The sequence below is a fragment of the Zonotrichia leucophrys genome, chromosome 5, assembly GCF_028769735.1.
Source record: "Zonotrichia leucophrys gambelii isolate GWCS_2022_RI chromosome 5, RI_Zleu_2.0, whole genome shotgun sequence".
NCBI lineage: Eukaryota > Metazoa > Chordata > Aves > Passeriformes > Passerellidae > Zonotrichia > Zonotrichia leucophrys.
The window spans coordinates 38432601-38458726 of record NC_088175.1 but is presented as its reverse complement, the minus strand read 5'-3'; the positions used below and the strand labels follow the sequence as shown (position 1 = coordinate 38458726).

General features: G+C 40.6%; 1 protein-coding gene across 3 annotated transcripts in view; it reads right to left on the bottom strand.

Moving 5' to 3' along the window:
• The window catches only part of PAMR1 (peptidase domain containing associated with muscle regeneration 1), a 56489-nt gene that overhangs the window by 6496 nt on the left and 23867 nt on the right, over positions 1–26126 (bottom strand). For 2 of the 3 annotated variants that reach the window (XM_064714674.1, XM_064714676.1), the window contains 4 exons: positions 23578–23685; positions 4948–5118; positions 2107–2319; positions 510–576 (listed from right to left, as the gene is read on the bottom strand). In XM_064714674.1, the coding sequence (XP_064570744.1) occupies positions 510–576; positions 2107–2319; positions 4948–5118; positions 23578–23685 (559 nt within the window). The remainder of the gene's footprint in view (positions 1–509; positions 577–2106; positions 2320–4947; positions 5119–23577; positions 23686–26126) is intronic. The other variant, XM_064714675.1, reaches the window with a different exon arrangement.

Genomic DNA, 26126 nt, shown 5'->3' with positions numbered 1-26126 from the left:
AATCATAAGAAGGGTAAGCCCAGGAAGGATCTAATCTTTCATTCCTTCCTCCCCTCCTACTCTACTTCACCCTCTCCCTCATACCCAGCCTATATAAAAAGTGCTGTATTGCTTTGGATGGTGAAACTTACTGGGAGCAGGTTGCATTGCAATACCCTCTTCTCTCCTTGTGCTCTCCCTGTGCACTAAGATGGCACATGTTCATATTTTTCATCATTAGCCCCAAGGAACTGTTCTTAGACTGTTCTCAAGCTTGCCAGCAGAATTCCAGCATCATGCTGTAGTTTGTCTGTCTCTATCTGTGCATTTCTTCCTGGCTGCCTCCAGGTTGCAGCTGGCAGCCTGTGCTCAATCAGACCTCCCCTCCCAGCAGCTCTCATTGCTCAATTATCAGTGGATTTGTAGGAGTCACTGCTCAGGCAGGCTAAACACATGGAGTGAAAAGGAGAGGAGGGGAAAAGCAATCACATTTTTTTCTTTAAACTGTAGTTGACATATTGCGTTCTCACCTTGACTGAACCTGCATTGGAAGCACTTTCTGTCTCACCAGGTCAGAGATCTTTGGCTCTCTGCAGGCTAGAAAAGATATAATGTTGCACAGTACTTTTTCACATTCACAGCTCTAGGTGCTATGGTTCATACACATTTGCAACCTTTCCTCTCTCTAACTATAGAGGACTGAATTAAGAAAAGAGGCAGTTAAGTTACGAGAATTAATGATCCTAAAACCTAAGGCCTTGGAAAAATACTTCTTCACAGTTCACAAGATCTATCCCATTTACAACAGTGGAAGCTTCTGAACTAGTCTGCATTGGCACTTTCAGGCATGGAGGAAGTTTTTTCCATCATTCAGTTTGTCTGAATGCCACACTTGCACCACCATGGAGGATGGTTTCGTATCAGAGCAAACTTTTCCAGTAATGGAATTATATATAAAAATGCTTCATTTCTATCTGTGTAGCCCCACACAGCTAGTTGGCATACAGAGAAAGGCTGCAAGATATTAAGCACTTCTAGGAGTCTTCTATGGAAGGAACTGGATTCAAAGAAACACTTCAGAATTACCTAAATATGTGTAAAATAACAGAAAGGAGATCTAAGATTTCTAGTTTGGCATATTCAGTTTACTTTCTTTAAGATTAGGATAAAATATTCAAGTTCAATTAACTCTGCCAGGGTCTCCTTCCTGCTGCCCTGAATGGAAGAAAAGGAATCTTGCAGGATGGATTTTATCTGTATGCCTTGTTCTCTGTGTAATTTAACAATATCTAGTTCTTTGTGATTGATATATGTGTTAGCCATTATGTCAGTATCACAGTAAGCATCAATAAAGATGCTTTCCACAGATGACTGCATGCTTCAGGGGGAGATTATTTTCATCTAAAACAACAGAATAAAGCAAATTGCCCAGGAGACAGACATATTTCCTTATATAATCATCATTTCAGTTTTTAAAAAATCCATATATCAAGAACATGTGTTTATAAAATGAATTTAGCAGTTCCCCAGCCCAAATTCATTACTCACTCACTCACTCACTCACTCACTCACTCACTCACTCACTCACTCACTCAGGGTTTCATTCACACTTAGTAGAATAGCTCCAGGTGAAGAGCATAGGATTTAAAGGTTTGATGCAGTGTTTTGGTGAATACATATAATTTAATCATATTGTACAGGCTCTGCTTTTGCATTTATGACTGGTCCCATTGTTTTAAAAGGATTGTGAAAGGACAGTTACTCCCTGTGACAGCAACTGATCGTTAACAGTCTCATGAGACAATTATTTAATTCTATTTCAATTCCCTCCTGACCTTCTTTGATCTTGATCTTACGCAGGTTCAGTCCTAGAATGAGGATAATAAGGGTCTTAGAGAACATTCCTTTCCCTGTTTAAAGATGGAATCTTCTGGAATCATTGGCAACTTCTCTGTCTGAGTATAGCAGCCAGCAGAGCTGGCAAACTACAAAACTCAGTATCAGGTATCAGCCAGACAGCTTACTCTCAGCAAATATGATCATTTGTTCAGTGCAAATGATATAGAACACAATCCAGCGAAACCATAGCAGCCTGTGTGAGTTGTGGTAAAAAAGTTTATAAACTACCTTTTATGCAGATTGGTTGCTTCCCTGACCATTCTCCATCGTCTTGGCAGGTCCTTTGTTCATTGCCACTAAGAACATACGAGTTGTTACAAAAGAAAGCAATGACTGTGCCAATTTTTGCATAGCGTCCATTCAAGAGCCCAGTGTCTTCTACCACTCTTCTGTAGCCATTGAGTGGACCACCAGGATCTGAGCAGTTTTTTTCTTCTAGAACTAATGATAGGGAAAAAAATAGTAACCATTTTATCAGGTTCACTACATTATTTTCACCCATCAAATTGCTTGGCATTTCATTCAGATGTTACTAAACAATCTACACTTTATTAAAGATGCCTTTTCAAGACCCATCTGGGATTGCTGTTTTTGAAAATGTCAAATATTAAAAAAGAAATTATAATATAGGGATGTCTGTTTATAATACACACTTCAGTCTCACTGAAACCATAAGAGTCTCAAATTGGTAAAAATTCTCAAATTGTTAAAACCTTAAGAAGTAGCTGACAGTCCTGAAAAAGAACCTTGACTTTCTATGATGTTAATGTCCCATTAATATTAACAAGGCTTCTTCAACAGCATAAAAGGCTGCACTTAAATTATTTGCAGGAAACAGGCCTTTGGCATTCTTTTCCATTTTCTGTATTTTCAATACTTCACTGCACTTGGATATAAAAATAGACTACTTAATTTTGCTTTTATGTTTGGTTGCATTTTGTTTTCTTAGCACTGAGAGAGATATCTCAATAATCCAGGGAAATACATGAATTGAAAGAGAACATATGTATGTATTTACTGACAATAAAAATTTAATATGAAACGCTTACTCATGCTATATTCTGCCTATAAAATCTCTTTTAGTTCCTCCTTCCCAGTATTTTCCACTTATTTTAAATTCTTGTTGTGTTTTTGGTTTTTCTGGTTTTTTCCTCAATAAACTTAGATTTTTGGCCTAAATCTGGAGGACAGTATTCACTATGTGATGCTAGAAGATGATTTTTCCTTCATTTTTAACTCCTCTGCTCTTTCTATTTAGCAGCTGACAAGGTACATTTTTTTCCCTTTGGATTTCACCTCAGTTTTCTTGTCAGGACAACACTAACATGCAATCCTATTTAATTTCTCTGCCTGGTGCCTCAGTGCATGATAACCAGTGCACATCTAGTTCAGACAGCTGGTGTTGGTGCTGCTCACTGAGTGCCCAGAGGACTGGGACATATCAATTGACCCAAAATTACCTCTTCATATCAGTGCTTCAGAGTTGGCTGCCTGCTGAGCCTCAGCTCACAAAAGCACCAACATATAACAAAGCACTCAGACATTTATTTAAATTGCTGTGAAATCAGCACAGTTACAGTGCAAAGGTATGGCCCTGTCCTGTCACAAAGTCATACCTTGTGCCACCAGATAAAGCCCAGTTCAGCAAAGCGTGTGAACACACAGCCAGCCATAACAATGCCCCTCCAATGAAGAGCATGTGCTTTTAACAGTGAGTATAGCATTCAAGCCAAGTCTATATTTCAGTGTTTTCTTTGCAAGCATAGGATTTTAGCATATGCTGAAGGCTATATATGTATTTAAATACTTTTCCACAAGTTATATTTAGTAAACAAGGATTTCTGAACCTCCTCTCCATCAGAAGAAAGGGAAAAGCAGAGCCCTGTCTCCTTTTTATTTGGCTCCATTTTCCTCCTGTGTACCTCTACAGGCTCTCTCAGTCGTGAACCATAAGTGACTGATAACTTGATAGCAGCTAAAGACTACAGAGAATCCCCCACAGAATAATGCTTTATTTGCAAGTTGCTTTCTGCACTGATGGCTGGCCTGGAGGCATCATCTGATCACCACAGTGCCTGTTTCCAAATGTACCAAAAAAGCTTGACCATGTAAGTCACTTAAGGCCTTCTCTTATTTCAGTACTTTGACAGTAATTTGCTCCTTCCCTAGGCTCAGGGTTATGACCTTTTTGATTTATTAAAAATAAAGAGAAAATATCTGGGAAGGAGAGACCTAGCAGTTCAGTGACTGCCAAGTCTAGAGACAGATCTTTCTATAGATCTTTAGCCAGGGCCATCATGCAGCAGGGACTTGGCATGATCTTGACATTACATTTACTGCAATTGGAGACCTCTCTAGATAGAAGAATACCTATTGCTTGCTCTTTCAAATGAACATATCTGTTTTACAACACTCCCCCCAAAATGTACATTGTTTGACATAACACACTTAGAAAACACTTTATCAATAGAAACAAATTATTCTGGAATACAAAAATGAAATTATGCAATGCAAATCAACTAAAGGAAATTTAAAGTCTCTTTGGATGTCAAGAAGGAATTTTACAACTGAACCAATGTGAATGATAGGCATGCCGTCCTGCACAGTCAGAATCAACGGAAGTTTCTTTTACATCAACTTCTATGTAGGATAGGAATTGAAATAAGAGTCTAGTGTTCACACAGTAAGCTCCTATTCACCTGCACAGAGTGCACCAGGCTTCTGCAGAGAAAGTGTCAGACACACAGAGTAATGGAAGTAACTATTCATTGTTGCTCTATGTCCCTCACTTGGCTTTGGTCCTAGACATTTTCTATGTGTAAGAAGACTTTGAGGTTATTGGTTTTCAGTAAAGTGATGTTTCAGTCAGACCTTTATATAAAAAGTCTTGCAGGCTGGAGTTCCAGCAGAGTAAAATAAGAATTCCTACTGCTTCTTAAAGACAGAAAGACAAAAGGACATATTATGTCACAGACCTACCAAATTTTAAGCAAGAAATTGATAGTCTAGTTTCATGGGAATACACTGGCCAAAAGATTTGAAAAGAATTAGAACTTAAAATGACCTTACCACATTCAGGATGATGTGTTGACCAAATCCCATCAAGCTGACAGTAGGCAACACGGCTGCCTTTTAAGCTGTAACCTGCGTTGCACTTGAAGTAAACCCGGGCCCCGTATTTAAAGTCATCTCCTTCCACAATACCATGAGCAGGAGCACCTGGAGTCCTACACATCACCACTGACAGTTCAGATATTTCAAAAAAATCCACTTTATTACAAAAACAGGACTGTGTTAGGATGATTCTTTACTTAGAACATAGAAAAACCAATTACAATGGACACAGGCGTCAAAATTAAAAGACCAACATATGCTGATCTTTAGAAAGTTGTTTAGACATCAGCTCTACACAAACTTATATCCCACTTTTCAAAACCTATCTACATCATAAGGTTCAATAGGATTACTCTGAAGTGTCACATGATCATAAATGTGCATAAATGTTTGAATTATTAGGGCTCATTTGCTCAGAATATTAGTACTTGAAATACTTTCCATCTTAACAAGGGTTTTGAATGAGCTACCATGCATGGTCAAGAAAAAAAATCTAGATCCTTAAAAGCCTTATACTGAATTTCTTTCAAATACCTCTTTACATTTTATATAGATTTTCAGATAACATCTCAGAAATTATAAAGCATCACTATTTGTGTAAATCAAATATTAACATAATTACATTTAAAAGGAACCTTGACATTTACTAAACTGGGATTTTTACCCTTTCCACAGGATATTTGGAAAATACAGATGATGTTCTATATAATTACTGCAAGTAGTAAATATTAAATTAAGCATCAAAAGCAAGATTTCTCTGACAGCATCAAGCCAACCATGCTAAGGTCCACCCAGCCCATAAACCTGTCTAATTGTGGTAAACAATGGATTTGAAGGAAGGACTATAAAATCAGAACAAGCATCTAGAATATTTTCCTGGCATAATCTGTCAAGCATTCAAAAGTCTGAAGCTCAAAGACTCCCTGAACTACAATGGCATTTTTGGTATAACATACCCTGCTGATATTTTTTTAACATTTATTTGTCTTAGTATTTTCTACACTCAACCACATACTCGGTGTCCACAATATCCTGTGGCAATGAGTTCTACAAAGTGCAAAAAGTGCACTGCCTTCTTTAGTTTTGTTTCTAGCCTGCCACCTGATAATTTTATTTGATGCTGTACTTTCTTCCTTATGAGAGGCAGAGAATGTCCATGCCTTATTACTCTTCTCCAAGTCACTTTTAAAGGCCAGTTTCCTGTATGTAGAAATTACATGTATATTTCTGTAGGTAATGTAGGAAACACATGGTTTATTATCTACACAGTTACCCATTACCCATCACTTTGGCTTTGCCTGGGCCATTCATTGTGTAAAACTGCATGGGAGAAGATTCAGTGCAAGACATAGATATGCATATGGGTTTTTTACCTATCACCTGTGGTACTCTGTTGACAATAGATAGATCAGTTCTAAAGAGATCATCCCAACTTTATGCTTTTAGAATTTTACTTTTCTGTTTTGCCTCATAGCCAGTTGCTTGCTAACCTGCAGCCAAATTTTTACCCTTAAAACTTTCAGAGGAAAATTTCTAAGTCCTTTGCTCTGTAATCCTTACACAGAGCCCGCATAAATGAATCAATGTATATGCACTGTGGACCATCCAATGATTCACATAAAGAAAACATCAAACAATGAGCTGGAAGAATCATTTGTGCACTAGTGAGTAAAGATCTTGGCAAGAAAAACTGTCTAACAATTAAGCATTAGAGTGAGGCCTGGACTATTATGCTCCTAATCAAATCATGTCCAGTTAGGGGAGGTCAGCATTTCCTCTTGGCTACTAGTATTCTTCATTAATGTCATCACTAGCAAAAGAATAATGAGAAAAAACTTTTAAAAATTAATTCCTAGCCCTTGATGTTAAGTGAAATATAGACACATATATATACATATATGGGTGGATATGTGTACACATAAGCACGTAGATAAATGAAACGTAAACAATAGGAACATAGAATTTCTAGGTGTTTTAAGTTCTCAGAATACTCATCTTCCCACTCATGATATCTGTATTCCCAGTCACTCCCTCCATATCTTTCTCTGAGCAGCCATCCATTTCCCTACATTTACATTTCTTTCTTTCAATGTAAAGTCACATTCAGCTTGTCAAATGAGAAAACTAGACCAACCATCTGTGCACCTCTCAGACTTCTACTTTTTGTCATAAATACAGGTTTTCTGTTTTGCCTATGATCCAGTTCAGCTCTGCAGAATAAATATTTTGGTGTTTTTGTGTTCTTGGTCCATCCTGGAAAAAAATGTCACCAAGCTACCCTTGCCTTCTAACTACCAGTATCTGTCCTTGTTCACTCCCTAAGTACTGAAGAGATTTAGTTTCTCATCCTTTTGATTTGTTTGTTGCCAGACTTTCTTTAGATTCTCTGCCCCCTTGGGAACCAGCTGGAACAATTCTCTTTAATTTATGATGTAAATTCAGTATTTCATACACAGATTCATTTAATACTGAACTATGGACTAGAGCAGAGGACATGGAGGCAGAAGGTCATGAGATCTAATCATAGCTAAAGAAATGTGGTTGTAGGTAGGTTGCTTCATCTGCTGTATGTGACAAATGAGAGCACCCCTTTCATCACAGGGATGTCACAAGCATTAGCTCATACCCACGTGTGTCACAGAGCCACTGTAGGGTTTCTCTGGTGGCAAACACCTCAGCATTATTAATAGATGTGTCCATTTTGTTACCCATGCCTCTAGTACTGGTTGTCTGTTCTCTTGTTACACAGGGATGAATTTGCCACTGGAGACAGAGCCACTCCATTAATTTTTTCCTATGGATCATTTTTAATCTCATTCTTTCTCTCTACAAATTATATGTGGTTTTGAATCTTGAGATGTTCCCTGCATCTCAGTCTCACAGCTGAGCTCTGTGTTTCCAGTGATATTATCTACTCTGAAAGTCTCATACAGTTACTCTAGTGCCTGCATTTACTGCTTTGGTTTGAACTCTATAGGTTTTTTCTTCTTCAGTTTGACTTGCGTTTTATCCCTTTCACCTATGTGTTTCAGGGAGCTCTTTTCCACCTTTTCCCTTTACTTGTGAACACTTCAGGCAATGGAGATTTGTAGAGTTATTATGAAGGCAGTCCTAGCCCCCACGTGTTTCATCCAAGTCTATATTATTTTTTTGTGGATAGCTTCCCATCAAATGTGAATTTGACTGGTTCTTACATCTTTCAGAATGGGCAGTGTATTTCATTGAATTTTCAGACAGCCTTCTTTGTTTGAGATATTTTATTGAAGTCTTTCTATATTCTCTCCTGGTGTACAACTAAATCCAGCTCTCCAACAGACATTTCTCTGAAGTCAAAAAGAAAGTAAAAGAACATTTTGTAAATGTCATTCATACCTAGCTCTGCCCTCTGGATACACATTAGTCATAAAATCCAACCATATTATCTGACCCACTTCTCTTCAGGTTCTAAGCTTTCTATGGTATTTGATATGATTTCAGATTCCCTTGCTTAGGCAGGATGGACTGAGAATTTTGAATATCACTCCTCTTTCTGTGCATGATCCCCGTCACAGCTCCCAGTCACCTCCAGCCACCCCCATCCCAGCTGTACCTGTGCCTGGTCTAGCCTGACTGCTGCAGCACAGACAGGGCTATGAGCTCTTTGGACAGCATTTCCTTGGGAAGCACATGGTGAGCTGGCCAGGAGCACTCCATGAGCCTGAACCATTCCTAGGCCACTAGTTAAACTGCTCTGCTCCACAGGAAAAAAACCCAAACATTCCTACTGCCCTCTGACTCTGGCTTCCTGCCCTTGGGACAAATTGGGCATGTGTCAAGCGTTCAACCTCTGCACCTTCCTCTTGGACCAAACCCACCAGGAACCCAGAAAATGGACTAGATGTCTACAGAATTCTAGGAAGAGGTGGTAATGGACAGCCAAATATGAAAGACATTCATTCAAGTTCTGTGAAAAACATCTGAGCAGCCCAGAGACTCCATGAAGGTCAGGCTGATCCCATTCTTCCTGCCAGGATGTCATCAGATCTACAAAGATCCAGGTGAATTTACATCTAGAAAGGTAAAACTAATGTTGGGGGAAAATAATCCTGAAAGTGATTAAGAGCTAAGAATGACCAGCCTGCTCATGCAAAAGTTAAAAACTATCATGATTGAAAATGTAAAAAAGAGAAAGGATACATTAAAATGCTTAAAGGAGGACAAAGAAGTATATTCAAGCAGGATCAAATTAGAAACAGGATAATTTTTACTCAAAAAAAAAATTTAAAAGTCTTCTTGACAAATGTTGGAAAGGCACAGTAGGATGTAAGTAGAAACTTTATGATTCTTGTCATTTGAAAACAGAAACTCCGGCTAAAAAAAATGGAACAGAAATGTAAGAAACGGAGCAACATCAGCAAACACATCATAAGCAGAGAGATTTTTGTTTGTTTTAATTTTTTCCTTATTTTGCTACACAGTGTTGTTCCTGGGAAGTTCCACAATTTATACAGCCATGTAGGTAACCTTTGCCACTTTAGGGTTTGAGGTCAATTTTGGGTTGAGAGCAAAGTAGGAAGGTATATGAGAGAGTTGTTACAGGCTCCTCTGGCAGAAATGCTCAGTTGTGACAGAACAGCTGTTAGATAATAAAAACCAGAGCTGCCTCAAGTGTTTATATCACAAACTCACACATTCCTGATAAAACTTATTATACTTCTTGCCTCTTACTTTGGTCTCTTAGGAAAAAGAAAACAATTTCTGGCCCATATGAAACATTAAAATAGCTTCACATTTCATGGATAACTTTCCTCAATCTGAGAAAAACTTGACTAGAGGAACAGTAAGTTCCTGAATTTTTAAGCAAAATATTCTATTATTAATAATAACAGTACAAATTCCTTTCCCTTTTAAATTATATGTAAGAGACATTCCTTAGATCAGAATTATCTGCCATTTAGAAATAGTCTTCAGGCTCATTTTATCACCAGTGAGATAAATTAGATGATCTCTTGAGCCACACTTTTCTCTCTCCAATATCCTTCAAATCCTGCCTGATGGAATTATCATTTGCTTTTGTCCCAGTCTCTTCATTAAATGAACACTATTTTTTTCTGCTGCCTTCCTCTCACCCACTTTGTTAAATAATATATATCCTTTCATACATATAACTTATTATCTCTATATTCTGCACAATCTTTCAATAATATATTGCATGCCTGAAATAAATCTCATTTCTCATTGCTGGTACTAAAAAAAGGTTTATATTTACCTTTTTGTCCCTCCCTGAAATGGGGTGCAAGAGCTTGTATGGAATTTTGCTCTTAATTTGCTTACAAAATATTTTAATATTGCTACTTGCATATTCCCAAGTCAGAGTTTGGTTTTCAGGCTGAGCTGTGCTAATGTATATAGCACATTTTGCCTATGTAGTATAGCTCTGAACATTTTTTATAGCATTATTGCATGGTTTGGGTTGGAAGTGATCCTAAAGATCATCTGGTTCCAACCTCCCTGCCATGAGCAAGGTACCTGTCATTAAAGCAGGTTGCTCAAAGCCCCATCCAGCCTGGCCTTGAACACTGCCAAGGATGGGGCATCCACAGCTTCCCTGGCCAATCTGTGCCAGTGCCTCACCACTCTCACAGTAAAGAATTCCTTCTTGATATCTAACCTAAATCTACCTTCCTTCTGCTTAAAGCTATTCTCCCTTGTCCTATCACTATCTGCCCTTGTGGAAAGTCTCTCTCCAGATCTCTTGTAGCCCCCTTCAGGTACTGGAAAGCTGCTATAAGATCTTTCCAGAGCCTTCTCTTCTCCAGGCTGAACAACCCCAGCTCTCTCAGCCTGTTCTCATAGGAGAGGTGCTCCAGCCTAATCCTCTTCCTGGCTCTCCCCTGGGCTTGTTCTTACACATCCACATCCTTTTTGTGTTGGGGGCCACAGAGCTCTTCTAGGTGCTTGTAATGTTGCTTTTGCATAAGCTGTGCTGGTATGCTCAGGAGGCCAAACACTGAAAATGGTCACAGAAACTGCACTTGGTAACCAGCAGGGGATTAAGAGCAGCTTCTGCTGTTAGGAATCCTAGCATCTTTCTGCAGAAAAACAGTTGTGGACTTAGGCTGGAACCCCTGGGGCCACCATGCCACCTAAACCATCCTAATGACTGTCAGAGAAAGCCTGATAGACTGAAACTGAAGAAATTGAAATAGCTATCCTCAAAAAGAGGACATTTTGTCTGGAGGAAGCCTAAATTACATTCTGTTCCCCAGTGAGTGCTGTCATTACCCTGCATGCTGCTAAAAGTCACAGCAGCCCCTGAGCCAGAAAAACGCCTGCACAGGGATCCTGAGCATCAGGATTTGGATCTGAGCTTTGGATTTTTCATGGTTTCACAGCAGTCCCCAACAAGTGCTCTGGAGCTAGAGGACCTAGAAGCCTGAAAAATGTGGCTCCAGGATCCTGTTGCTGGAGGGAGCACAATATGCAGAGGATGTGGAAGTGACTTTTTTTTTCCTCTCTGTGATTAAGAAAACAAAACTGAAAGGAAAAATACAACAGATTATACAAATTTCTTTGAAATTTACTGTTATGAAACCATTCTAACAGAAAACTCCCAGCCAGCTCCACCTACATGCACTTCATACAGCTCACTGGTATTTGCAAAGGCTGCCTACAGCCAAGCCTGCTAAAGTCAATAGTGGCAAATCCCATCCTGTTTGCCGTTTTGAGTGTAAGTCTGATTTGATCAAATTCTTTTCCTTGGCTTAAGTTTTGTTTAGAGGGCAAGCCTGATTCCCTGAGTATCATTACATAACAGTAATATCTGTTTTTCCAAAAATTTTATAACATTAGCATATTGGAATTTTACTATTGGAATTTTACTCCAGCATGGAGTTATCAAGTGATTAACCTGAAGGCAAGCAGAGAGTGACTGACAGAGCTAGGAACAGTCCTGTCATGTCCTGATATTCTTACTACATTTACACTTAAACTGACCTGACTTTGTGCAGAAGTCAGCAGTAATTATTATACCATTCAGTAATCAACAAACTGTTATCAGCAGCAGGGTTTTGTCCAAAGGAGGTGGAGCCATATGGGAGCAGAAAGCCCAGAGTGTCTGAACACAAAGCATGTGAGTTAAGGAGGGACCCAGACATGAGCAGCTCAGCAGTTAGTGCTGGGTATTGTGAAATTTTTTTGCAAAGCCCCATGTGTAAAGAGCTCTTCTGAATTCAGACAACATCTGTAGTCTTCACTTGAAACAGAGCTTATTTCCTAATGTTGGCCCATGAGCTCGGTCGGGTCCATGTCTCTGATGTCAGTCCAAATCTCCGATTCCTATGCTTGTCCCTTCTCTCCCCAGCATGCATCCACAAGGTGAGGACACCCCAGGTTCTCACAAGGTTTGCCAGCAGAGAAGAACTGCCATGGGGGAGGACTCAGATGGCTCTCCAGAAACATCCTCCTTTGGCAGCTTGGCATAGCAGCCAGAGATGGTTAATGCCTAACACAGAAGCCCACAGAGACTAACTGTAGCCAAAAGCATAAGGATATTGGCTGCCAAAATATTTTTAGAATGGCTGTAATCCTCCAAGAGGGAATGAGGTGAGGGATTCCTGGAGGCCATGGCTCAGAGTGCTCAGACCTGCTTTTCTACTGCTTCTCATAAGTAGTGCACAGGGCTTTCATACCAGCCTATGAGTTTGGCAGTGGATTTGATACAATAATCTGCATTAGGAGTGTCAGGCTATCCTGCCATCCTGAGGCAGTGTGGCTGTGCATTCTTCTCTGCTCATTAGAGACCTTCTTGTATCAGGTCACACACAGTATGAGGTATGAACCCTGCCTCCAGACTGATTCTTTAGGAGTCCCAGTGTTCTTGTCTGGCTCCTGTCTGCCTTCAAGGTTCTCTGCATGCTGGGATCATGGGCATATCATAAATCTGCTCATAGCATCATAGTGTTTGTGAGATCCTGTAGTGCCTCATAGAGCAAAATGTGTAAACTGTGGTGGGAATGTCCTGAGACACTGCTGACACTCTCTGAGCCTACAATTGTTTCAGCACAGGCTTTGTTTCTACAAGGAGCTCAACTCAAAGTGATGGTACTTATACTCAGGAAAGAGCCTGGCATCTCCTGATGCTGTTCTCAAGAGCAACTCTCAGCTCAACATCTCCTGAATAAATGGAGCAAACACTGCAGGATCCAGCATAAAGAAGCTAACATTCTTTCACACCTCCCTGAACATCCCACCTCTCCTGCACTGGAGAGCACTAATGACTAAGAATCCACACGAAGGAGCCCAGCTGTTCTGCTCCAAATTCTGGCAAGAGCTGGATGTGAATGGGAGCCAGAGAAGCTCGATGGCATTAACTTTGCCACGTGATCTTCATTCTTCCCCACAGCAGGAACAGACTGCTGGGAGCTGAACAGCTTTAGAGGACAGGTGGTCTTGGTCAGGACTCTGAAGAAAATGCTTTCTGGGGGTGGTGTGTGTTTACACGGGCTGTGTCTGAGGGGGCTGGTGATGACTAGAATGCTCGCTTGTCTTCTCTGACTCCACTCAAAACTTTTACTTTTTGGAGCTGACAGGCTCTGCACTTTAGATGAAAAAAGAATGTGGCTGCAACTTTTAGAACCAGAAATTAGATGGGGCTGAACAAGGAAAGCCAAGAGTGCTAAGGTTTGGATTGAAAACTAATTTTTTTTAAGCAAGACTCTCATAGCAGAGAGCAAATGATTGGAAACACCACAGTAGGTCCTGTACAGGAAAGGGCATGGAAACTAATGTGATCAAAAGGGCTTCACAGGAATGGCAGTGTTTTCTGAAACAGCTACAGCCACGTATCAAATGAGCTCTGCTCTACTTGGTCATGCCTGTCACCACAGACTCAGCAAGGAGTGGGTGAGGCTCTAGGCAGGGGTCTCAGAGGTACCTCAAGCCTCTGTGTTACCACAAGCACTTATTCAAGTCTAGGTTCCACAGAAGTGCTCATGTCATGGTGATTGCAATAGCTAAAAGAGCCAGTATCCCTCAGGAACTTGGCCTTTAGTATCAAGTACAAGTCCTGAAGGAGTAACAATCATTCCCCAAAAGTGTGAGCGTGCATTACAGTAGCCTCCATTTAGGTTTTTGGCAAGGGATGATTTTTGATAAACTATCTCTGCCCTCAGTCACTTGTGTTACAAAAGAGAGGAAGCACTCTAACCTTCTTCATGCCTCCTGTGATGTCCCAGGACACATCCTCCCAGCTCCATGCCCAGCTCCTGCCACAGCTCATGCAGAAGTGCTGGGACAAGCTATTCATTACAAAGGTCTTTGGCCTTAATTTATTCCCCATGAAAGAGTCCTGGAAGTTCAAATCACCTCTCATTGTTGCATTTTGTCAGTCCTCACATTACTCTTGGAAATGTCAAAGGAAATCATAACAAGAGTGGCTGATCAACCAGCTCCAAGAACCAGAGAGTAGGTTTCCAGTCCTGCTCTCTGGGCCTCTTTGCTTTTGCAGTAGTTCCACCAGCTAGGAATAATTACACAAAATTATGACGTAATCCCTACTGAAAACCAAATCTTTTCATTCCCTTCCAGCCAATTGGAAGTTGCCCCTGATGTTTTCTAACTCCCTGCCTCTGTGAATGAGACCGTATCCATGAGAAAATATGCTTGGATCACTCACTGTGATTTATTCATCCGGAGGCAATTTGGAGGCTGTTGCTTACAATTAGCCACTTGATCTTTATCAGCATTGTTCTTAGCCCTTAGAAGGCTGTGTCTCTGGATACAACCTTTCCGGTACTTGGATGGCCTATTTAATTACACAACTGGACCTGTTTGTGCATGGGATACTGGAGTGAATGAAATCCTAACAATCCTCAACATTCATTTTCTCTATCAGTAGCAAGAACTAATATTTACCATAAGTTCTCTAATGTGTCCCTTGGAAAAAAATCACAATATCATCCTGCAGGGGAGAGCACTGTCTGCTCAGGGGGAAGATTATAGGGCAAGAAGCAGGTGTGCTCATTATTACATCAAATTACAAATGAGAGAGTAAATAATCCTGAGGTGTTTCATTGTGGAAATGTCATCTTTCCAAATAAACAGGGACAAGCCCAAGCAATACTGGATGGAAAAGGCACTCTAAACAAATGCATATTGCTGTGAAAAAATGTTTCTGAAGGTGCATTAACTGAAACAAGAGAACAATATATAATGATATAGATTCACCTTGGCATAGCTGACAGAATATTTCATTCAGCCTTTTAGCAGGGATCTGAGCTGAATTTCATACAGGAAGTAAGATCTGGCATTGCCCATTTTAGAAAAAGAGATTGCAATTACCAAGCACTGAGATGAGAGTATAGGGAAAGGAAATGAAGGGAACTGAAAAGCAGAAGAGTACTAAGGAAGTAGCAGGGCAATTTGATTGGCTGTGAAATGCAGTTTCTGAGCTCTTGAAGGAACCCAAGTGGAAAGTGGGAGTCGTAAGAAAGCACAAGTGGGATTCTGCCTGGTTGATGTTGTCATCATTCCTGCCTCCTGGGGCCATGCTGCCTTGGCAGTGTTTTGCATCACCAGCAAACAGCATGGAAGACCATGCAATGATTTTCGTGAAGGGAAGTAAGGCAGTTGCCTCAGATGTATTTGAGTGTATAATCCTCAAGGAAGAACAAAGCCTCTTAATGAATTTGGAGGGAGGGGGAAGGGAAAGAACAAAACTGTAAGCATTGAAGAATTCTGATTATTTCAGCTAAGTCTCACAGTAGTTTTAAGGTTACCCCAAAGCACTGCAAGAGCTGCAGTCTGTATGCTTGCACCCCAGAAGTACAAACAGTGTATCAGCAGTCTTCAGAGAGGACTGAACAGAAGGGCAGGAGAGGGAAGAAAAAAAAAGCAAAGTTGTATTTTGGGAGGGTTCCTGCAAATGAAGCTTACGACGACGTGTTTTCAGGCCATAGACACTGGAGAGAGGCCAAGCAGGAACAATTATGACCTATTTTGTACTTTTCTTAGGGCTGTGCTTTGTTTTGGAGGGTTAGCAGTTGCATACAACCCATCACTCAATTCTGAAGAGGTAGGTTTGGTGTTGGCATCTGTTGTGGGGGGTGGGTGGTTGTTGAGTTTGGGGATCTCCTTTATGTCTTTGGTGTTGTTTATGGTTTATTTGGGTGGCATGTCAGTGGATTAAGTTTATTCTTTTTCTTTAGTGGCAGATCCTTGTCAGATACTTGGGGGGATTGGTTGTGATGGTGTGGGAATAGTTTTAGTTCTTGGAGGTAGTTTTTGGGGGAGTTTACTGAATGCTGATAGTTCGGGGTGGCTGCTGTTGATAGTGGGATATTCTTTCTGTTCAAACAGATTTTAGTGTAGCTATGATTTATTCTTGCAGGGTGAGGATAGTTTTGGTGGGGGCTGTTACTACCTTTATTTGTTGTTTTGGAACTTGTGTGAGGGTTATCTGACAGGGTCATTCAAGCAGTTTAAGGGTAGAAATCAGAGAATAGTTTGATGCAAAATACCAGCTTTGAGAGTTGGAGATAGAGGTTTAAATCCTTTTTTTCTGAGGTGATTTGTGGAATTCTAAGAAGAGGTGTAGTCTTCACTCATTGGTTCAGAAGACCAATGTTTTTTCTAAACTATTAGAGTATTTTTAGAAATTGAGTATTTTGTTTTTCTAGAGGTCCAGTAATGGGGAAGAGGATTAGGATGGTGGTGAAGTAGGTGAGGGAGGCTAGCTCACCTAGCCAACAGTGATGAATGGTTGATAGAGACAAAGATCCCAAATCTATAATCTACTTTGGGCCCTTCTCTCAGTTCTTCTAACTCCAAAAAACCCAAAAGTTACATCTCACACTCAGCTCAGAGGCAGAAAGCATCTCCATCAGCAAATTAGCAAATGTTCCATCCCCCTACTCTGTGACCTTTGGAAAAGGTGGGGGTGAGCTTGAAGTGTGCCAGTGGTGCAGACTGGTTTTTGGGCTGCAGGCAGTCATTATGTGCTGAAGAGCTGGTTTATGCCATGCTTTAGAGGAGGCTTTTCAGAAAGACTCAGCCTCCTCAGTGATTCAGTGGTGAAATGACAGGCAAAAGTATCTTTGTCCCATCCAGTGTGGGGAAATGCCTGAGATGTAGCTTGGTCCAACCTGTCCTCCTGACACTGATTCATCCTTCCACATGGCAAGCCATACCAGGGAGAATCCTATGGATGGTTTCATCTCTAAGATGCCTTAGCAGGCTGAGGAAAAAGTTCAATATTGTTTTGAGGTGGGCAAAGAGAGATGGCTATGAATATATTTAATGTAGTTTAGAAATACACTTCTTTTCCTGTGGCAGGCCTGTCCTTGGATAGACTGCATTTACAAAGAGACAATTTCTTGTTTATTTAGATGTTGGCTATGCCTGGGGCTGTGCTCTGGGCAGAATACCATGGAGTTTTACTAGATATGTTTCACTTTCTGAAAAACTAAAAGAATTGTCTAGTTAATTGACACTGAGAAAATAACAAAGCAACAAGAGGAGTTCTCAGTAAAGCAGATGTTCTGTCTCTTTCAGCCTTGCTGTCAGTGACACTCACTGGAGTTTCAAGACACTATAAAAGTATTATGAGATCAAACACTGGTAAATGGTATGAGCACCTTCCTCCCAGAGAGTGTGTGATTTACCCAATCCAACATTCTTACTGATGGAACTGAGGGAAGGGCCAGTCTTGGGGACCTGATTTTTGCAGGTTGATTTACAGCAGCTGTTGTTTAGTGGCTGTTTCAGATGTTTGTAGCAATATCCATCCTCAGCCAACAACATCATTTTTCTCTTAGGTGTTTCTGTCCTCCCATGAGGCATCTTGGCTGTTTGTGTAACACGAGCTGCACAGCTTTAGTTTATTGCTCAGTGAATTAAGACAACCCAGAACTGATGTTAGGATATCTTAAATCACCACACATAGTGCGTAGTGGTTTGGCAGGTGGTTTCTCTGTGAGCATTTCCAACATCTTTCTAACCAAGGGAGAAATCTCCAGAAAATATACTGAAGTGAAAACTGGGAGCAGAAATCTCTACCTCCATCTCAACACAAGCCCTTCAAATTCCTGCACTGGTCACTAACCAATACAGATTGCCTTTTAAGCACATAATTTTCCTGGAAAGGAGTGTACTGTGGGGCAGTGAGTATGTTATTGGGCAGGATGTATGTTTGCTAACATCCTAGCAAACATCTACACAGCATCACAATGTTCTTCTGAACAGCTCAGTAAAACAAGAGAGGGCATTATGCCCCCAGAACTGAACTCTGAAGTGATTTATTAAAAACCTCTCTATATTATGTTGCCTCTCAGAGGCAGTTCCAGGAAAGTTCTGGAAAACAGCCACCTCTGAGACCATTCTGTGGTCACACTACAGAGCTGCTGCATGACAAGCTAAAGGGTGGTGCTGTGTTAAGCTTCAGCCTGCAGCCCCTAATGGATCTGCAAAACCTAAGAACTGCCACACTGAGTGAAAGGTTTTTGTGTGGCTCTCAAGACACACAAAATCCCTTGGATTGTAACAGTGAAAAAAAGCCAATAGCCTTAGCGGGTATATATGTCCTTCAACAGTAGAAGGAGGGTTTTATTTCCTATCCCATACACATATCCCAATAGGAGGGACAATGGAAATGTGGTGGAGAAGGAGTGGCAATAATCTCATATCTTTGACATGACCACACAAAAAATGTGACCTTGACACAAGTGAGGAAGAACTCTGTCCCTTTAAAAAAAATCTAAAAAATCCCTTTAGAAAACAAGCCATTTTCCACTGGAAAATTCAAGTGAAGCCCAACAAACAAACAAAACAAAACAAAAAAAAAAAAAAAAAAAAAAAAAAAAACAAAGGAAAAAACCCACAAACAAACAAAAAACCCAACCAATCAAACAAACAAAAAAGACCCAATGGCAATCCCAGGAGCAGGAAAATTAAGAGTCATATTTCTATTTGGAACATTTTCTCTAGCTGGAATAGGACTAATTTCTAGTACAACACTGCAAGAAAGGACTCAGGGGTTTTTATTTAATTATACCTGAAGTTCTCCATTGTAATCATGCAGTGTAGGTAAGGTATAACACATGTGAGCTGTAAATGGTGAAGTGATTACACACTGATATAATGTAATTATACACTTACACAGTGATTATGGCACTCCTTGAAATCTATTACTAAGAATATTTCTGACAAAATTATATTAAAAAAAAACCCTCCAAGCATGCTATTAGAAAACTCTGCATTACATATCTAAAGTTAGGTAAGAAAACCTAAACCTAGGTTCAATGCCCAGAACCTCTCCCCAGTGCCTCATCCTCAGCTCTGCTGGATTTCAAACTCTGTCGAGCTTATGCCAAGCACTGACAGCTGGGCTCCTTTCTCCCACAGCAGAACAGGGGTGAGGTGTGGTTGGTGGGATGTTATGCTTCCTCCCTATTTTAGATATAAGCAGACTCTGACAGGATGAGCACATCCCTAAGAGCCAGCCCAAGTCACAGATATATGGGGCCAAAAAGGATGGAAGTGGATTTTATCAGCTGTGGGGAAAGGCCTGAAAGCTATATTCAGGGGCCTGTTGGCACACAGTAAGGCCAGCCCTAGCAACATCAAAGGCTACAGCAAGGAGTTAGTTTATACAGTTCTGTCAGTTGGATTAGACTCTTCATTAGGATGCAGAACAAACCTCTCCTACTTGGCAGACAGGAGCAAGAAACAGAATAAAAATGGAAATCAGATCTCAGCTCTGAATTCCCCATTCAGTGAAACTCTACTTATTTGCGTAGGAACTCCAGTTTGCCTGGCTTTGTTTGAAATAAAGGTAACAGGAAATTTCTGGGCAGGATGAGGTCAAGGTCCCTTGCTTTGGGGCCAGCAAGCCCTGGGAGGACTCTGAGTCAGAACAGCCCGTTCTAGGAGGAGGACAAGCACAGGGCAAGAGCATTTGCTATGGGGTACCAGCAATACTGTCTCTACAGCTGCATCCTCAGCAGGCCAACTCAACAGGGCAACTTTGGAAAAGACCTTTCTTAGTTTGAGTTGGGCAAGTAGTTGTCACACTGCACAGAGTCATGGGCATTCTGACACAAGAGTGGATGGTTTTTAGCAGGCAGGTTGTGCACTAGTCAGCTTCTTACTTTTCCCCTGCATCTTTTGATGAAGTTGCTGGTTTGTCTCAGTGTATTTGTATGCTAGAAGAACAAGATTATCTAATTTCGTGGGTTCCTAATGCCTCTGACAGCATTAGAATATACAAAGGTCAAATAGAAAAGCCTGAGTTTGCTCTCAGTCATGTCAGCATGGCTAAGGGGTCACGGGGAGGGGGATGTAGGTATACTGCAAATTCATTTTAAGGTCAGAAAGAGCCCAAGTATTTAAAACAGGAGTTAGTTTTATCTACCTACTGTATCATGACAGCAAAGTATGCTTATTTTAAGAAGGTATTTCTTGCTATCTTTAGGATTTGTGTTTATTGTGTTTTGGGTCAGAAGATAGAAGGTTAGCATTTGTTTTACAATTTCATATAAATTTTTTTAAATGCTCTCAGGAGTGAAATAATACATATCTATCTAAAATATTTCTGGCCCCGAAACGGGACTGACTGAAATATATTAGCAGCTGTCAGAAAGATAAATGCCTATGTTTCACTCCATGCTGTTGAAACCTTTAATTCACTATATTAGCCCTTTAAATTGTAAACAAAATGTTAATTTCTTGGCTGCCATAGTAGAAGATAAAAGAGACTGCTAGCTGTAAGTAACCTGCACCTTGGATTATTTTATTAATATTGCAGATTGTAGTGGCAGGGCAATTAGGGTTAAATATGACCCCAGGAAAGCAGCTTGACCAATGCTGATCATCCTGCTAAATAGATGGAATTTAATTTAATAGAGGAAACAATAGGTTCCCTGTGGTTTATCTCATTAAGGTGATTTCCATAATTCCAATAGTGATTCCTACATCTTTAAAATTAAACTTGGTAACAGACAAAAAGATAGAGCTGCATTGGAATGGTAAGGGAAAAAAAACCCCATTTCTGATTCTGTCATGAAATACTCATTGCTAAATTTGTTTAATTTGGCCTTAACTCATTCCTGAGATAATCCCACAGTCTCTCTTCATCTGAACCATGTCCCTTGGATTTCTTTAAAACCCTCCTATTTCTCTGGGTGCCTTCTGTTCCACCACCTCAGAGCTTCTACATGCACTTAACATTAAGGGGCTCTAATTTTCTTCTCTCTTATGCTTATTTTTCATCCATTAACTTTAATGGGATTGCACCTGGTTTCAAGAAAACCAGACTGAAATAAAGTCAGTCTTATAGTGCCCAAACTCGTGTTCCATACTCCAAAAGTGACTATTTTATGACAGATTTCTGCAGAAATAAATTTATTTCTTTTGTCTCTACCTCAAAAGACAGCACTTTTGCTGAAAGACCTAACAGAAAGAAAGATTCTGAGGAAAACACATTCTCTCTTTAACATTTAAACTAAAAGTCTGTTCAGGAAACCACAATTAGCTTTGTAAGAATTGCAGCCATAGATATTTTTCCCCATTCTTCCTTTTGTTCTTAAAAAACCAAATCAAACTTTAATTTTCTGGCTTTTCTCCCCATACATTGGAAAATACTTAGGATGCATTTTGGCAAAACTGAAGGAAATATCTTAAGAAAAAAAATGACTTGAGGCTGGAGAGAAAAAAGATTTGCCATGATGTTTTCTAACTGTGAGGTTTGCTATTCACAGAGAAGGCAGTAATATAGATGCTGGAAAACAATATTATGCCTAGCATAAGCAAAAGGCAAACATATAGCCACAAACATCATAATGTAGCAGAATTTTATCCACCAAAGTTGTTCTTTTACAAATCAAATTAAAAGATTCTCTTTAAGTTAAAAATCTTACTGTCTATATGTTTAAGTGTCTCCTCTCTTTCATCCTGTTAGTACCTGTACCTTTCATTGCTTACAGTGACAGAAATCCCATCCTATTGTTTTTCAACTATCTCCCCTGTTGTTTGCATGGGTGAAGCTTCTACACTGGAATTACAAAAGAAAGTCAGTAAAAGAATCTGAGCTTCATTCTTTGCCTTGCCTGTACTGTAGAGCCTGCCAAAACTAGGGCTGAGGTTTGCTGGAAATGTAATTATTTGAAATTTTGGTTGGTTCTGAATCAGACAGGAATCTTTCCTTTTTTTTTTTTTTTTTTTTTTCCCTCACTCTGTTCTAAAGGAGCAGAACTAATCTTGCTGAGCAGTTGCAAAGAGCTCAGGAGTTTCTAGTCCCTAAATGACCTGCTAAACAACTACTCACAGGAAAGAGGCTGTTAGCAGAAGAGCCAGACACTCTTAGTCCTGAGGTCAGGAACTTCCACTTTTTAGCAACCTCTTCCCTAAAGAAAACATACCAGAAATCTGTGCAATCTGTTCAGAAACAATTTTTTTTTCAGGTTTCTGGAAAATATGAAGCAACCTCTCCTCATGTCTGAGCTACTTCTGCATGTGTAGAAATTGAAAAGTCTTTTACCTCAAAATGAATCATCAAAGGAGATATCATGCCACTATGATTTAACTGCCCTGATGAGATAAAATAAATTCCAGGAGATAAATCCACTCCTAACAATGGCATACATAGGGAAAAGATTTTGAAGTGAAGTTTGGTGTATATTAGTTCCTTTGACATAGAACTGAAAACTCTGCTTCCCATTACATGCACTTATCTGTCCCTCCTGTTTTCATATCTCTATTGATACAATGTCATTTGTGTGCCTTAGGGCCAGAGGAATGCCACAGCAGGATAGCGTAAGCCATGCTTTCTGTCTTGGGCTAAATATGATCCCAAGTGGATTTCACCACTATCAGTGAAATCTTCCAGGATTAGCTCAGTGACTTTAAGTATTGCAGAATGTTCCTTTCAGCTAGTATAGATGATACAGCTTTTATCATGGCATATATTGCAAAATTCTTACTCCCTCAGGCTCTTTTGAGCTCTGTTAGAGGAAGATATTCTCATGCAAGAAGAAGTAAATCACTGGAACAGACAATTGATTTGAATCCACTAATTTTACAATTCACTTGTCAGGACAAAACCAGGTGTGTGACTATAGGTGCAGATATGAACAGAATCTACCCTTTTCCATTTGTTTTGATCCCAAATCTCTTCCATTCATGGTGCCAAAATTCTGCTTTCCAGGGGAATGTGAGGAAAGATGAATTTCCTATGACTAACTCAGTCTAGAGCATTAAGTACAGGGCTCAGCTGGGGTATGTGTTTTCAGTAGAGAACAGCTGATGCACATAGTGGAAAGCAGCAGGCAGAGATACTTCTGTCTGAAAAGGCTAATCCATTACAAAGATTTCTTGTGTGCAGTTTCCTGGCTTCAAGTCTGTTTTACTTTTTTACACATTGACATAAAGCTCCAGAATGACTGAGTGGAAATCTTCATGAACTGCAAGAAACATGTCTTTAAAAATGCCACAAGAAACTCAGTGCCTTCTCTGAATCTGTGACTGACCAAACCTACACACCACCAACACTCCTTACAATGAATGCATCAGTGAGCCCTGGAGGCTGGTCATGCACACAGTGCCTGTACTCACAGTTTTCACAGCGACTCCCTGTATAGCCAGCCAGACAGGCACACTTGTAGGTGCTGCTTTTGTCCAGAATGCATGTCCCATCATGAAGACATGGAGATGAAGAACAAGCTGTAAAAGAAAAGCAAGAATGCTCATAGTCTCTCATAGGATGGGGAACCTACCTGTTTTTCCTCATGGTGGCTGTGTCTTGGGGTAAATTACATATTATCATGGTTAGAAGTTAGAAAGACACAGTAAAGGGCCTGAGGCATGTCAAAAAGTCTTCTGCCCTTACTTACTAGAGGAGGGATCTAATAGGGATAAAGCAGTTCTTTTCCCAGCACACGTTACTTTTACCATTTTCCTTTAACTGCAGTCAAGTGGTGAGAAAGATTTATGGAACACAATTAATTTACATCAAGTTCAATTAATGTTTAGAGCTTAGACTAAATTAAAGTCTAATATCAACCTACATTTTTCCTGACATTCAACCTAGACTTTAGGGATCAGTTCTGGGATCCATGGTTTTTGTGGTCTTTTTTTGTGTCTCAGACCTTGTTTTAGATTTTGGGAGTTGCTTTGTCCCTGGGAAACTCTTGCATACAACAATCTAACAGTGATGCACATCGAACTGTATACAGTTTGTATACACCAGCATAACTTAATATCAGAATGTGTAACTCTGCATTAAATACCAGCAAATTCCCTTGTTTTTCCATTCCACATGTTTTTTGATGTCTGCTCTAAGAAGAGATGAGCCAATAGAACTATTGTGGTTTAATCCCAGCTGGCAGCTAAGTACCATGCTGCTACTCACTCCACCACTGCTGGAGGGGAGAAGAATTGAGAAAGAAAAACAAAACATCATTGGTTGAGATATGAACACTTCAATAATTGAAATGAAAAAAAATATGATGATGATGATAATAATAATAATAGGAATAATAATTCCATTGAAAGGGGGAGAGAGAGAGAGAAATAATGCTGGAGAGAAAAAACTACCTATTCACAACACAGCTGTTCACCATATCACTGACTGAAGCCCAGGCCTCCCCAGGCAGCAAACCATGCTCCCAACAAACTCTCCCCAGTTTTTACAATATTCTGTGGTATGGCATATCCCTTTGGCCACTTTGTGTCAGTTGTTCTGGCCATGCTCCCTCCCAGCTTCTTGTGCATTTACTCACTGGCAGAGTGAAAGAAAATGAAAAGTCCTTGATTTAGAGTAGCACTACTTTACAATCACTAAAACATTAGTGTGTTACCATACAAAATCCAAATCACAATATGGCCCCCTGAGGGACACCACTTGTCACTGATGTTCACTGGGGCACTGAGCTGTTTACCACCACCCTGTAGCTCTGACCATCCAATTAATTCCTCATCCACTGAACAGTTCACTCATCAAATCCATCTCTCTCCAGTTTAGCCAGAAGGATGTTGTGGCCATGTCCAAAGGCCTCATGAAAGTTCATGGACATAACATATGTAGCCCTTCCCTTGTGCACTGGTGTAGTCCCTCAACTGTAGAAAGCCACTAGATTGGTCAGGGCAGGACTTGCCCTTGGTGAAGCTGTTCTGGCTGTACTGAATCACCTCCCTGCCCTCCATCTGCCTTAGTCCTCCTTTTGGGAGGACCTGTTCCATGAACTTCCCAGGCACAGAGGTGAGGCTGACAGGTCAGTAGTTTCTGTGGTCCTTCCTTCTATCCCTTTTTTAAAATGGCTGCCTTTTTATCTCCTTTCCAGTCACCAGGGACTTTTCAAATATCATGAAAAGTGACTTGACAACTACATCAGCCATTTCCTTCAGGACTCTGGGATGTATGTCATCAGGTCCCAGAGGCTCATGTATGTTGAGGTTCCTCAGGAACCTCACTCTGAACACTGATCATCTCTTATGGTGGGAAGGAGTTTGCTGCCCCAGTCCTTGCCTTGCTCCTTGCCTCAGCTCAAGGAGTGTATGAAGAGAGGTTGCCAGTGATGACTGAGTCAAAAGAGACAGGCTCTGGCCCTCCCTGCAGCCAAACCTGCATGTTTAATGTGGCTCCATGTTTATGTGGCAGCCCTGCCTGGGTCATCACCACCTTCCTGGTGCATGCAGAGGACAGGTTCCTGCCGAGGGGACACCACTGCTGCACCCCCTCTCAGGGGGTGCTGATTCCTGCCTGGCTCCGCACGGCAGCTGCAGCAGGACCTTGCCCTTCCTGCACTCCCAAGGCGCCAGGAACTGCTGCACACCCTGGCTGCACCCTGAAAGGCACGGGGGTACAGAGGGGTGCTTGTTCTGGCACTGTGCAGATCTCCTCAGCGCCTCCCACAAGCTGCTCAGGTGTCTCCCAGCTCAGGAAAAGCCCCAGGATGCCAGGATCTGTCACTGCCACCATATGGACCAACTTCAGAGCAGCTTCTCTCAGAGAAGTTTCTTATTATCCAGATGGCATGAGGTAAGAAATATATAGATGCCACATATAGATTTCTCTGGAGGTTTCATGTGGTGATATGTAAGAGCAATTTATACATGGCCAGGCAATGAATATCTTCCATGTCTCATTGAAGATTAGGGCCTGA